This window comes from Perissodus microlepis, chromosome 12 (genome assembly GCF_051167445.1).
Source record: "Perissodus microlepis isolate ML-2025 ecotype Zambia chromosome 12, ASM5116744v1, whole genome shotgun sequence".
In the NCBI taxonomy this organism is placed as follows: Eukaryota; Metazoa; Chordata; class Actinopteri; order Cichliformes; family Cichlidae; genus Perissodus; species Perissodus microlepis.
In genome coordinates this window covers 13,507,758-13,523,186 of record NC_140472.1, presented here as the reverse complement: position 1 = coordinate 13,523,186, position 15,429 = coordinate 13,507,758, and the positions used below count along the sequence as shown (strand labels likewise).

At 43.1% G+C, this 15,429-nt stretch overlaps 1 protein-coding gene across 2 annotated transcripts in view; it reads left to right on the top strand.

Moving 5' to 3' along the window:
* Positions 1-3,309: 3,309 nt before the first annotated feature.
* Positions 3,310-15,429, top strand: part of tcf7l1b (transcription factor 7 like 1b) — a 30,270-nt gene continuing 18,150 nt past the window's right edge. The window contains exons 1-3 of one of the 2 annotated variants that reach the window (XM_084946121.1): positions 3,310-4,376; positions 4,504-4,576; positions 4,697-4,824. In XM_084946121.1, coding sequence (XP_084802247.1) covers positions 4,191-4,376; positions 4,504-4,576; positions 4,697-4,824 — 387 coding nt within the window. In that variant the 5' untranslated portion in view covers positions 3,310-4,190. The remainder of the gene's footprint in view (positions 4,377-4,503; positions 4,577-4,696; positions 4,825-15,429) is intronic. The other variant, XM_084946122.1, reaches the window with a different exon arrangement.

Sequence of the window (15,429 nt, the reverse complement as noted above, 5' to 3'; positions counted from 1 at the left end):
AATCATATCCTCACACAGTCTTAAATGCCATATACGCCCATACCAGCCTGGAAAGGGGACCTTTCTCTGGATTAAAACGGATATGAGGTTATTTTTGTGAGATCCATGATTGCACGAGGCACTCCCATCTAGACTTAGCGTGATGACTGAGGAGGTGAGCTAATATAGCATAGTGGTGATGCAAAAGAGTTGTGCAAGTTCATCTGCTTTTGGATCCTGCCCTTTGAAAAAAAGGAGAAAAAAAATCCTGAAGTGTTTAGTGTTTTTTTGTTTTTTTGTTTTTTAAGTCTGTTGATCCTTCTGCAATGTGCAACTGTTGGTGCATGCTTAATTTTTGCACACTGCGGTTCGAGTGAGTGACACTCGCTGAGTGATTTGTAAGCTTTCTCTTCGTGGGTGAAAATGCTCGGCAGCAGATGGGCAGCGGCATGTTTTTACGCAGTGTAAACAAAGCATCTTCTTTGGATTTCGGAATCACAAATATTAAGATACAACATCACATCTATTATAACTGTTCCAGATTCCTGTTGGACAGTTTTCTGTGCTCCAGTTTCAATCTGTAAGAGACACACACACAGACACGAATGGAGACATTGGGGAGGGCTGAACTGATTAATGGAAGAACATGACTTGGGTACGCTTCAGAGACAATCAAATGAGCCCTAAATCTCCTGAAGTGAGATAGATAGAAGCACTGGTAGCACATTGCGATCTGACATGTCCTCCACACACTTTAACTGGTATTATTAAAGAACTTGACAGCGCGGGTTTGGCCTGGCAGGGCATGTTGGACACACTGCAGCAGATCAGATAGAAGACAGGGGAAATGCTTTAGCACCTCTGAAACAGTGAGGGGGTGTGGTGGTGGTGGTGAAAAAAAAAACGTGATAAGGAGATGGGAATTACTGCTGAATTAAGCACCACTTTGATTGGGAACTGATTGACCGATGGTTGGCAAAACATGAAAGGATGACCTTGAATTCTCCAGCGCGAGTATGGATTGGCACACAGCATCTCTCCATCTCTCTCCCGCCTCCCCTGCTTTCCTCTCTCCACGTCTGTCAAATACATACACACACACACACACACGCACACGAACTACCACAAGTATAAGCCTACTCTGATAGAAGCGCATACATGTGTACACTACTGCTCCCTCTCGGCTTTTTCACACTCTCTTTAGTGAGAGTGGGGAGGGGGGGTTAAAAAAAATGAACACACAGTCACGTACGACATGCCAGAGTCGAGAGAGCAACTTCAAAGTAAGGCAGATGCAGGGACAGCACCCTCTGAATAAATTTTCCGGCCACCAGTTGATCTGCCCCCGGGCTAAGATTGTGGCTGTTCGCATCTCTCCTGACCCCTCATCAGCTCTCAGTTAAAACCGATCCTGCTCCAACGAGGCAGTCGTACGGAGAAACGGGGATCCGTAGGTTAAAGTCAGAGAGATTAAATCTGCTTTCAGGTGCTGAGGGTGTGAAGAAATTAATTTTTATCAAAGCTGGATTGTTAGAATTTCGCAAAAAGGAAAAGAACAAAAAGAGAGATAGTGGCGAACAAATCAGCATGAAGGCCTTGGCACTATCACAAAACATATTAAAGATAGCTGACGTTTATCATCTTGCAAATATACTTGATGCTGTCCACAGTTTGACCAAGTTTGCTTTATTATCATGCTTGCTTCAACTATTGTGTGTGTGTGTGTGTGTGTGTGTGTGTGTGTGTGTGTGTAAGGTTGTCATTATTTAAGAGATACTCCTGTTGGGCAACTGCTTATGCATGTCATTATTATTTTTCTGTGTTGACTTGTTTTAATATTTGATTTCTTTATTAATCATTCATAAGGCTATGGGGCACAAGTGTTGAATTATTGTAATTACACCTGCTGGGACATGCATAGTCTATTGCATCTTTGACACGTAATATCTTTAAGGGGGAGAAATCTGTATTTTTCCTCCACTTTAGGTTTTTTTTTTTTTTTGAGAAGGGGTATAGAAATATGCACACCAGAAACAAAGGGTGTGACTAAAAGGCTGCGAAACAGACTTCGGATAAACAAAATTATCAGCTAACCGAAGCACAATTTGGAAAATTCACTCATACTTTTTTCTGCATACTGTAGCCTCCTACATTTTCCACCCCTTTAAAAAAAGCAAGGATCTGTAGCCCTGAGGGCAAATACTCACCTGTGTGTGTGTGTGCAAGTGCACTAAGTGCAGTATGCAACTACAGTATATGTTGCTTTTAACCAAATACAAATACACACACACACACACTGACAAGCACATACACAAACACTCAGTAGGAATCTGGGGATCTAATGAGGCCCGTGGAGACAACACTGCTGAATTGTCAGTCAGCCTTCAGCTTGCTGACACACAGTCAACAACATCAGTGACTGCTTTTCACAAGCAAGCGAAGAATGTCGAATTGCATCAGAAGTCAGGAAAAGTCTGAGGTCCGCTGGACTTGGAATAAGAAATGCCAAGATAACGTGAGGCATAAAGAAAGAAAAAGCTCCTGAAGAATGAAACCACTTTCCTAAGCGTGTTGCACCTCTGGATAACTTTAGCAACTCTCCATACTTTGCGAGAAAAACAAAACAAACTCAGCTCATTTCATTTGTCGTGGATTTAAAATTCATCCCCGTGTTTAAGATTTATGAGGAGGTTACTTCACATCTTTAAAAAAATGTAACCACTTCCCTTGTTCTTCCAAAGCTTGCAAAACCAGGCTCCAGTCCTGTTCCTCAAATCAACAATGGGGCAATGTGCTTGAGAGAGAGAGAGAAGTGAGCCAGGCATGTCACAGGAGGCCTGGATGTTCAGAGCCTTGTTGCCTCACTGTCATGCCTGGTAGCTGTGCCGTAATAGGCCGTGCTTTATCCCGGGTGTTATTGCGCTTTATTGTTTCAGGGCAGCGCAGACGTGCAATTTAAATAGAAGCGTGTAATTACGAGTTTGTCACTAAAAGCTGGCCTGTTATTTCCTCCTTCCCTGATGGAGGCGGCGTGGTCTCTGCTGCTTACCTGAACAATACTGGGAATATCATCTGGTCGCGTCACACGATAGACTGCTGCTGGTGTTTACTTAAACTATTAAAAGGCGATTAGGATGACGCGCTGTTTGTGCTTTATTCACATGTTTAAAACAAAGCGAGTCCAGTAATTTGTCTACAATAATAATAATAATAATAATAATAATAATAATATATTGGGGTGGTGATGTATTTGTGGTCACGCAGCCCTCCAGTTAAAATATCCCCCCTCATCACTTCATGGTCTGTATGGAGACTGCGCATTGGTGGCTTTAGGGTTAAGAATAGCTGATGTAGCCTACACGGCGGTGAATGAAGTGTCGGTTTTCAGCGCAAACTCCTCCTCTACGGACGGGCTTGCGCTTTTCTTCCACTTGAACAACCAAGTAGTTTTCAGAGCGCATTCCCCGGCAGCAATGTGGAGGGAAAGGGCGAGCACGTCCAGCTGAACCTTTTATTTTTTTATACTTTTGCACGTCTTTTGTTATTTCTCTTTTTCTAGTTATGAACTTTGTTTACGTTGGGGGCCCACATAACAAATTGTCGGTTCTCGGGGAAAGCAAGCGAGTCCGAAGTGGAGAAAACTGCAGCCCGTGTCGTTGTTGTTTTTTTCCCTTTTTCTTTCCTCATTTTTTTCTTCTTTTTTTAAAAAAACTTGAGCAGTTGTTCTCTTACGCATGGATATTAGGAGGTGAAATCGGACGTGTTGCTCGTTCTTGAATAACCTCGCTGTCGCGCGTGCTGTAGTTTATGTGGTCTCCGGACTCTTGTAGGAGGAAAGAAAGTCCCATTCCTCAGCGGCACAAAAAGTAGAGACACACAGGGACCGTAAGTTGTCCACAACCTGCGAAGGAGACGAAACTTTGCCAAGTTTGCGGCGCATCCGGCCACCGACGCCAAGCTTTCATCGATTTTTTCTGTCGCCGTTGCAAACTTTTAATTGTGGATTATTAACTCAAGGCTCGACATGGAGCACGGGATCAAGTTCAGAGGATGAAAAAGGAGTTTTAAAATATGAACATTTTCTTGTAGTTTACTGCTCCAGTGGTTCGCTTGGACTACGCTGATCAGATAAAGAAAAGAAAAAAAGAAGAAAAGGTCAATTGTTGCGTTTGTTTTTCGTCCTCCTTGATACTCTCCACTCGTCTGCGAAAATGCCACAGTTAAACGGAGGTGGTGGGGACGATTTGGGGGCCAACGATGAAATGATATCGTTTAAAGACGAAGGGGAGCAGGAGGAAAAGATCTCCGAAAATGTGTCAGCGGAAAGGGATTTGGATGATGTGAAATCCTCCTTAGTGAACGAGTCGGAAAACAACAGCAGCTCATCAGACTCGGAGGTAAGTGCAGAGCACATTTTAAGTGCTCTCCGCGGGGCTCAGCATTAAAAGAAATGGGATTTAATAGCGCTGAAAGTTTCACTAGTTTCCCCCCTCCTCCTCCGTCTGTGTCTAATGTCCGTTGTAGCAAGCAGAGAGGCGCCCCCAAACCAGACCCGACTCAGAAAGTTATGAGAAAACAAGAGACTACTTCAGCGAAGGTAATGATAACAGTAATAATAATGATAATAATAATAATAATAAAAGGGAACTCTGGGTCTTTTGCATAGTGCAACTGGTAATTGTTGTGTCTTGCTTAACCATTTTCTTTATCCCTGCAGCACTGAGAAGACAGCAAGATGGTGGCTTTTTTAAGAGTCCACACTATCCTGGCTACCCGTTTCTCATGATCCCAGACCTCACCAATCCATACCTTTCTAATGGTTCGCTGTCTCCCAGTGCAAGAACAGTAAGTGTCTCTGCGGATGTGTTTCCCTCCCCTTGCTCTCTTTTCTTTGTTCCCTCTTACTCTGCAAAAAACTTTGGCCGTGCGTAAAAGTTCCTTGTGCACAACTCAGACCGCCATATTCCCTCCGAGTGGCCTCTCAAGGAGTACTAACTACTTCTTTGTTCTTTTTGGGGATATAAAATTCTCCCTGCCACCCACCCCTCGCAAAGGCTCGCATATGAGAACTTCTTATTCAGATGGAAACCCCAGACACGTTGCTCAGTCTTTTTGAAAATAAGGAGCAACTTTGACAGCCCCTTACAAAAACTGTGCTGCAGCTTCACACTGGGTCTTCATTATATACTTAATAGTGGCCTCGCCTTACTAAAGCTGATGTTATCTAAAGTGCTGTTATTCCAGGGACTTGTATTTTGCAGTGCAGAGGCTGCTGTTCCTTCTAAAATGCCATTTTAGAATCGCAAGATATTCTCATGTTGTTTTTACTTGCACCACATTTCTTTCTAATGTTTTTAGCTTCAGTGGCATTTCTTTTGATATGCAGGCTAACTTCTTCTGTTGGCCTGCATATTAAAAGCTACTCTGCAAAAGGGGGGAAAAGGCTGTTGGTCAGGTCATATCCTACAGTAACAACAATGTAATACCTCACTCTGACACACACGGGAGGCATTTCACTGCACTGTGTCCCCCGACAGATGCTGTCCAGAGACTTTAAATGTCCAGATAAGGTTGACAGTCTTAAGCAAGTGTTGCTGATGCAGAGTTTGGAGTGTGTCATTTAACTTGTTGCATTGAGGCATTCCCAGCTTGTGAAGTTGTAAACACTTTATAGTGTTTAATACTGATTATTGGTTTGGTTGCTGCTTTTTTGTTGTTGTTGCAATTTTTCTTTTTTGCAGTGCTTGGCTTCAAACATGATATTTTCACACAGCAGTGGGTAGCCAGTTAGTAATGCTGTGGACTCTTAAGGTCAAACAGACACACATTTTAGGTAGTTTAATATTTGGAATCGGGAGACTGTTAAATGCAATGTAATTGGTGCTGCACAAACTTCCTTGAAATAATCTCTGCTTTTGAGCTCTGTTTTTCTTGAGATTGTCCATCCCCCAAGCCATGTCACCCCCCACCCCCAAAAAAGGAAAAAAAACAAAACAAGTACTTTCGTTAAGGCCTGGCAGGCATCTGACTGAAAAGACCCAGCCCCCCTCCCCTCCCCCTTTATCCTTTTCACTGTTCCTTGCCCACTCCCCTTGCCTCCCTGTACCTTCCATTCAATTAGAAAGGCGTTAGTTGACCATTGTTATTCTGAGCAGTCTTGATGGCTTCATTGGAGGTCTCCATTGGGGCTCATTAACTAAATGGCTACTCTCCTCACTCCATGTGATGCACGCTACCTTGTAGTTTGTCTATGTTGTTGGTTTTGGCCACCAGACTTTCCGAGGAGTGACGTCACAACCCAAGAGATAAACGTGCTCGAATAGAAGTGCATTAGAATACGTTTATTCCCCCCAAAGGAAACTGTGTTTGGTGTAATTAAGAAACAAACCTAACTGCTTCAACTCTGTTATCTCGTCCCTTGCTTTGTTTTGTCATGCGTGTCTGGTATGAATGCCTCTCTCTTCCTGGTATTTTCTCTAGGAAAACAAGAGCTGAAAATTAATACAGCTTGTTGCTTGTGGCAAAGTAACAAATAATTACAGGGGATTTAAAATTCTGAGGTATAATCCTCTATATTTGAAGAAAAAAAAAGAATGGGGTCAATAGGACAAAGTGGGCTGACTGTGTCAATCATCACTGTGGCAGAAAACAAGCAGGCAGACAATAGCTGGCATACTTAGCGGTCGTCTTAAGGTCTCCATATTGTACTGGGCTTTGGACTGGCTTCGTGGCTTAAATGTCGTGAATGTGACTGGGGAAAGGTTCAACATTTTTCTTTTTTTTTTCACCTCTCATTGCGAGAGTCTGGTTTATTTACACCTGTGGATCAAGTTTAGTGCAGATAGGTTTACAGAATAATATTTATCACACATTTATCACACATTTTACACACATGATGAGCTCTGCAGTAAAGTTTATCACGAATCATCATTCTGTGGAATATGCAGATAGGCTAGTGAGATTAAATTTCTTCCTACAGGGTAAATGAATTTGTTTTGTCACCTCTCCTGTCTTGACATAAAAACCATCCTGGTGCCCGCAAATACTTTTATGATGTTGTGCAGCTTGGAACGCCCTGCTGCTGGAACTGCTACATTTGTTTTATAAGCGCCCAGCAGTACGCGGTTGTACTTATGCTGCATGAGACGCATTAAAGTTGCGTCTCTCACACAGATCGTGTGATTAGTGCCAGGCAACAAAATCCACCGTTTCCATTTCCTGGTGCAGACTAGGCAGCTTGATACCTTTGAGCGTAATGTAAATGTTTTTTTTTTAGTTTTGTATGTATGCAAGACATTCATTTTCACATTTGCATGAAACTATTTATAACTCCTACTTGTGCTCTCCCAACCAGCTGCTTTTGTGTAGTAATGCTGCATGTGCATTCAGTGCATATAATAGACGTGAGGTGTTGCTCAAGAGTTGTCATGCAGTAATTTTACTCTGCAGTCTTGAAGGTTTTGAGCCCCTAACTTAAAAAAAAATAAAAATTGGGATGTGGCAACCCTATCATGAGCAATGAGAGACAGGCCTACATGGGATCAGCACAGAGTTCCCCTGAGGGCCAAGCATAACTGATTTAAAGCCTGCTCTGAGCTGACATTCCGCTGTAATCCACTGAGAGCTGAGGAGGAGGTTTTATGTTTGCAGAGATGTTCCACCAGACCTCTGCCTGCTGTGGGGCGCAGGACCGGAGCATTTTTTTTTAAAAATTTTTGTTTTGTTTTTTTCCCCCTCTTTATCAAAGTTAGCAGCACAAATCCAGCTAAATGTTTGCCAATTCACTGATTTGCATTGTGATCGAAGACTGTCAGATTTAACTTGGCGAAACACGCACTCCGCTCCACGCCACCGCCCCTTGTTGCCTTCATCAGCACTTTTAGATAACTCGGCCACTACATCACCATCATCCTCGCCGACGAGCGAAATGCCTCTTGTGTGTGAGAGGTGGCGAGAGAGTGTGAGCGAGGTTAGCCGCTCAAACATATCTTCATCAAATACACGGTGGGACACTCGAACTCCCGAGCATGATTGTTGAATAGAAAATGGTTTGAGATCGAGATATGAATGGAGAGCTTGTATAAGTCTGGACATGTCAGTGGCTACGATTGCATGCCGCATTGGCTCTCACCACCACCGCCACCCCCCCTCAATTCTTTCTGGTGCTTTTGGTGCTTAAAATGTGCAGACAAAGAAAAGTCAACACAGACATTGTCCCGCTGAATAAAAGGGCCTCTCCCTGCATAAGCAAAGCCTGTTTGTGTGGAGATGTCTTTTCATCAGGTGGCTCACTTGGCATTTCACTCACCTTGCTGCATGTGTGTGTGTGTGTGAATGAGCAAACATGCAACCATGCGTGCTGCACGTTTGTCTGTGCAGAGCCTGTGAGCGTCAGGAGGGTTGGGGGAGTGGGGGCGTTCAGGTGAGGCTGTGTGGATATTTTGCAACAGAGGGAACAGTGTACGGGGCGCTCACATTCTCACAACGCTCAGTGTTGTATTCCTGAATGCTGGCGTGCAAATATTTTTATACCCAAGCGCTGTGTCAACACAGCTAACATTTTTGACTAGGTTTATAGTTTTTAAAGGATTTTTTTCCCTTCAAAGGCAAACACATCTACATCAATTTGGTGGCACTATCCAATTAGAAGGAGATCTCGATCGCCCGCAGAAATGCCATCACTGGCTGGGAGCTCTCGCCTGGAGTCATTTTGATAATGAACCCTCTGCTCGGACTTAAAGGAATTGAAAAACAATCGTGATTTAGTTGCAGAAGAAGGGGAGAGATGTTTACATTCTCAGTTTCCACATAATGTGTGAATTGGTACATATTTCACGGCTGTATTTCTCAGCAATTAGCTTTTATATTGCACAGGGGTAATCAAGGTCAGTTCTAATTAGTGCAGCACAAACCAGTGCAGCTAATAATATGTTGCAAATGTTCCAATTTACACAGCAACTAACCAACAAATCAGTAGATGTTATAACTTTATATCATCTCCAGCAGCATCACATGCAAATCTTTTTTTTTTTTGGGGGGGGGGATGCATCTGGCATTTGATTTTCAGCCCACGGATGCTTTCTTCCTACCATCCCTCACACACAACTGTGTGAAATGGTGTCAGTCCTGGTCTCTATCCTTCTCTCTCTAATCTCTGTGGAAAGCATGAGCTGGCGTCAATTCCTCCCGCTACCCCATAGCCTGCTGGTTCACTACCTAACCCACCCACTCGCCCGCCTGACATTAGAAATTCTGTTTATAGCGTTCTCTGGCTTCTCGAGCGCGGGGCCCATCAGGAGCATCTCAGCACCCTTTGAGGAAAGGATAACCAACATCTCCCCTCTCCAGCCGCAGACTCCCCATGTTCAGTGACATCAATGAATCCCTTTGATGTGCCAAGATGAATATGTGTGCGAGTGTTTTTTTTTGTTTTTTTTTAAAATCAATTTATGTGTTTTTCTCGTTTGCTGCGTTTGGCCAGAACTGCTGCTCAGTTTGGTATACTGCTTTTTCTCCTTTAAAAAAAAACAAACAAAAAATGGGAGAACTTGTGTTTAAGTTGAGATACATTTGGCCAAACAGGTGAACACGTCTAGCGCTTCGGAGCGCACGCCGATGTCTCCGCTGTTCTAGTCTCGGAACACAAAACTCTTGTTGAAGAGTTAAATATAGGCGATAGGCGTTCCTGTGAACAAATAGAGAGTCATGTCTACACGTGTCCTTACTCTGCGTTCACACAATTGCAATGCTTAGCGGATAATCTCTGCATCATGAATCTATTGTGAGACTCAAATATAGTTTAGTTAGAAGCAATGGAAAACCAAAGCTTGCGTTCTTTGTCACTCATTTTTTTGGTTAAACTGTTACATATTAAAAAAAGCTGTTCTTAGTGCAAATTAAAGCTCGCATGAATCGTGTGCGTGTCTCTGTCCTCATAGAAACGGAGAAGGAGTTTTATTCTTAATACAGTTTGTCAGAATTGGAGTTGGAGCAACTCTGTCGGATACCATTTTTAAATGACTAAATTACCTGTGCTAGACAAAATGTCGGATGATATATCGGTCGGGCCTTAATTATGCCTGCATCTAACCATAATTATGTTTATGATCCAGCCAGTTGAATGAAGGTGGATTAACTGTGTAATCGCTTGTGTAATACGACAAAGAAAGGAGATGAACTTGTGATTTTTTTGTCTGAGTTGGTTAAATTAGTCTTATCGGTTAACTAGTCTTTTCACCTCCAGTACACTGCTTCTCAGTGAAAACTGCAGATAAAATCATACCACAGCAGTCTAACTGGTAGATTAGGGTAGAGTGACTGTTTCCTTATATAAGTGTTTGTATGCCCATGCATACCCATAACCACTACTGTTTAGGTCGCATAAAGAAATGTTTTCCCTCTATAATTGTACCTTAAACTCCTCGCTAGTAAAATGTGATTGTACAGCAGGAAGACAAAAAAAAAGCTCTAAACGGGGTTTCATCAGTCTGGTATTCCAAGCAGCTGTTTTCAGTTTAAGCACTGCAGGCAGCAGCAGAGGGAGAGGGAGCAGGCATGAGGAGAGATTGTTGATGAGATGTGGTGGTAGAAGCATAAACTGGGGCAGATATGGGTGCTGCTATTCCTTTGCCTGTTATCCTGTGGTGGGCTGCCTTCCAGACCTTGAGGCACTCATTTATCTGAGGGATTCTGTCTCCCACAGAGCACAGCTTCTTCTTCGTAGACCACAATGCCTTACCATTACCTTACAGTCACAACCCAGTCAACAACAGCAGGAGGATATCAGATCATGTGTATGTAGCATCAGTACTACTGAGATTTACACCAGGCCTCGCTTCGGTTCATATGCAGGGCACGGAAGTGCTCTGTGCGGCCCAATAAAGGCATGCGTATGCGTTGTACCAGTGAGGCTGTAGTGTCATACTAAATTAAGAAGTGGATGGACATCCTTCCAGAATGAGGTTAGTTGACTGCAAGCAGAGCAGCTGTTCTTCTGGTTGAGGTTATAAATCAGCAATGCCGCTTCCCACCGAGTTAAATGGTGGAGCAGGTTTGGGAGTGCTGTTGGAGCTCGTAGCCCACTGACAGATACATGTCACACATCCGCACGTTGCACCCGTACACAACCCGTGACCTGTTCCGCACTGACATTTTAAGAGTTGGTTTAACCCGTGCAGATTTTCACTTTACCCATAAAGCAAATGCATCTCTCACTTTGTCACGCATTTTAAGTTGCCGCATGATGATTTCTTGCACGTTGTTGTATTGAAATAGACCAAAACGTGCACGCGCTTGACTATAGAGCCATCGCTGTAACCGATAAGACTGACGCGCCATCTGCAAACTGAATTTAGCTCTGGTAGCTCGTAAGTAATGGATCGTATATATGTAACTGTATAAATAAAGACGGAGAGCTAGTGTCACGTGTTTAATACATTTATTTAGACACACGCATATTAGCCTGGCGTAAATGTATGTCACAGAAGCATTATTTCACTCTGTTGTTTAAGCCGTTATTGGAACGTGTCCGTGTAATCTTTAGTGGTTTGCATTTTATCATTAAAAATTGTCTGCAACAGTATTTGTAAAATAATTTATGCATTGCCACTTTATTGCAACAGTGTTTTTTAAGTGAAGTTTACAAAATGTTCATGAGGGCAGGCCGATCTTAGATATCTAAAAAACAACAACCAGGAAACCCCATAAAGAAATGCATTTAATGTGAATTTGTTTGTTAAATATCACACATTGACACTTTTCCCATGAGATCAGGCTGCCTGTCCTGATATTGGTATTAACTTAACCTTTGGGTGCCCTTCTCTTTCCCCGTTAGCCTCATAAACCAATTGTACTTGTTAAGAAGTCACAATGTTCTGCGGAGCAGCAAATTAGATTAAAGCTGAGCAAAGGCACAAGTCATCGAAAATGTGTAGCCTCCTTATCTCGGTCCAGACTTGTGGATCCTGTTAGAATAAACAGCAGGAGCAGCAGAAGCGTCTGATGGCCTGAGCTGTTTGCATCGCTCTCAGCCACAGGATATCCCTCTTCCCTGACCTTATCTGCTCAATTTAAAATTATGAGGTAATGTTCTTGATTAGTTATGAGTAAAGGATGTGATTGAGGGCCTTGTGCTCAGCAGACATAAGACACTCTTTACAGATAGTGGGATTCCCCTAACGCCTGCCCTCAGATAATCAGCATGATTAGGTTGCTTTGTGTTGAGAGTTTATCATTTGATATACTCAGCTTGGGTGCTTCTTTAAAGAAGTAAGTGTTGGCATGAGGTTGATCTTGTATCAGATGATAATCATGGATGTGGAGTAGGGTCAGGATCTCCATCGGAACAATTCCCTACATATTTGACTGACTTATTTGCTTCAAATGTAGAGTAGCTACATTAGAAAAAAAAAAAGATCTAATCAAGCCTATATGACATGGAATAGGCCAAGGAGCCCTTTTGTTTGATTTGTACATGGGTTAGAGGAGCTGGCTATTGGAAATCCCTGAAGCAGGCTTTAGGGGCAGGTCTGATTCTCGTGTGAAATGGGAAGGCTCTATAGCTCTCGGCTGACTTGACTGGGGCTGTATGGGTGTGTTGGCAGGGGGAGCGCCGGTCATGAATAGGGTCTTTGACTACCTCAGACTTGCCCTGAAAGGCAGGACAAAGACCCTAGGGCAACGGCTTAGAGCCTCACAGCTGAGCTACAGAATGCTTGGCCCAGTCTTCCTCCCTCCTTGCCTGATTTAAATACTACAGTGGCTTTCAGCATTCTGGCGATGGAGCGCTCGCATTCACCGCAGCACATTTACCATCAACTTTTCCCTCTGTTTTTGTTTACAGTAAACCAATGCCAGAGTTGTTTACGTAATCCATTGTACAGAAATCCATCAGAGGTGCGGGTGAATATGCATCAGTGACTCTCTTTAAAACTGCCTGAAGATGGACTCATGCTGTTCATATTAAGCAGAATTTATTTTGCTGCAGACTAACTGTTGGCATATGTGTGTACCACTGCTAATCACAGCTCCACTCAGAGTTGTTAATTATGGCGCATTTTTGCCTATCCTCATGCAAGATGGAGATATTGGCAAGTAAACGGGATAAAACTCGCTGCGCACCTCTTAATCGCTCGATTATTTTTGACAGATCTGTGTGACTCTTCAGCTTTCGAAATTTGCAGGGGGAGAATAAATAGCCATAAATCTTTTCTGCAGAGTTAATGGGGTTATTTGAGTCCTGTCCAGACACTCTCTCCCCACAGAGTGTCTAGTTTCAGATGTCACTCAGAGCTTTGTTTGCCCCCCTGGGTGAAGGGTTAGAGGTCAAGGTTCAGGGCCAGTTGGCTGAGTGGCCGCGAAAGCTCAGGCTTCCCCTCGGCATATCCGATCCCCTCCTCTACATCAGCCCAGCAGCCACAATGAAGGGATCAGTTTGCAGCATTTGTCTTTCCTTTTCATTACCCGAATGATTTTCGACTCATGTCAGAAGTGTAATTAAAAGAGTGCCTTTCACGTTTTTTGCAGTGAGTGGAAAACCATTCACTGCAATGTTACTGTGCTTGTTTTGAAGTTTCACTGCTTTTCCTGTTTTGTCCATTATTACCCCCCAAACCTCCCACCAATCTTTAACTGGGATTATTTGCATAATTTGAACATTTCCGTTAAGACCTTCTTAGCCTTTCTCAATTAAGAATCACACCTCAGCACAATCTCACCCGGCCTCAAATAATAATAATAATAATTAAAAAAAAAACAACTTCTCGGTTTCTTTGTTCAAAACACCTCAAAACTTTCAGCCCCCACCCACAATCTCAACTTTTCTCCCTGCCCCACCACCGCCACCACCCAAACATGTCCTCCAGCCAGGTTTATTATGCCGTTTCACGCAGACCAAAATTGCAGCTGCATGGAGAACAATCTGGAGCACATTAGCTCAGGCGCTGTGATTTATAAATTGTTTCTCAGGCCATAAATCCCTGCTGTAATTGTGCACAAGCACCCCCCCCCCCTCTCTCTCTCTCTCTCCAGTCACCCCCTCCTATTCTCTCCCTCTCTCTCGCTCTCTGAGCAGCTTACAGTCCTTGGGTTAACATTTAATTGTTTGCAGAAGTGTGCAGCTTGGATTGAGTGGAAGCTTGTTGCATTGTGGCACAGTATCGCAGAAACAGTTCTCCATGAAAGATAAACTTTCCTACTTTTTTAAAAGGCTGTTTGTAAATCCCCCTTTTTTTTCCTGTCGCGTGGTGTGAGCTAAACGTTCAGAATGGGATGTGAGCGTTTTTGTCTTCAGCTCCCTGTTACCGTGGTTCATGCTCTGCATTCCTGAATACTATGTAATTTTAAGGGGGCCTCTCCTCAACCCTGTCTCAGGGAATCTGATATTTACAGCAGCCCCTGATCATAATCACCTTGCCCCTCTCATTAGATTGCATTGAAAGTGAAAGATAGCAGCAGCTGTATTGTTTTAAGTAGCATGTCCAGCCTCGAGGTCTCAGTGGTCTGGTTAATGTCATGAAGATTTTTTTCTATAAGAAGTTGTGACAGCCTGTATGAATTAATATTAGTTGCTCAAAACTGGACATGTTTTCCCAAAATATGTAAAAAGTGATTTAGTCAATATTAAAATAAACAGATATTCTCAGGCAATTGATGGTTCTCTGCTTATGTTCCTGCTTCATTGTTTTGCTTTCAAGAGACCTGCTGAACCTTGAAGAGGTAAAGGAACTAATGACCCATCCTCATCCCGCCTTGGGATTCCTCTATAGGCTTTTCTTCACACCGTGAACGTGTAGGTTTTGTCTGACGGGTTTCAGGCTTTTCAGAGTTTCAGAGATGTAAGAAGAGCCCTGCACGGGGACAAAGTTATAGACAAGCCTATTGCTAAATCGTGATTTAGCACTCAATATCAGCACGATGAAAATGAAGCCTGCAGACTGTAAGGAAATGACTTTTACAAATGTTTCAGGTATTAAAAAAAACAAAAAAAACCCCGCTGGCAGTCTTCCAGACCTCCCTGCAGTCTGCTGACAGTACGCATAACTAATCCTGGGGAATGTCATGGCAATTTTGTGCTGTGTCACACATTGTGGAGGTTTGAGATTGCTTTTACTGTTCGATTCAAAAGCTACATTGTAGCACATGTAGCAAATTTCTTTCTTTTATGCCAAATGATTTTTGAATATATGACTGTTAGAGCTTAAAAACAGCGACATATAGATGGAAATGAATTGATTCCACGTCAAAGCGACTGATTCCACAGCTTTGCCACCTTAAATTATATGGCCTCAGTCCCTATCTGGGTCCCCTGTGTTTGAGGACTGACTGTGGCTGAAACATACCTGTGGCATTTGAACATGTGTGTGTGTGTGAGTAGGAGAGAGCCGGAGGAGAGTGGAGGGAGTGGAGTTTGCAGTGGGGTGATAGGGATGTCAGGTAGTAAAAACTGAGATG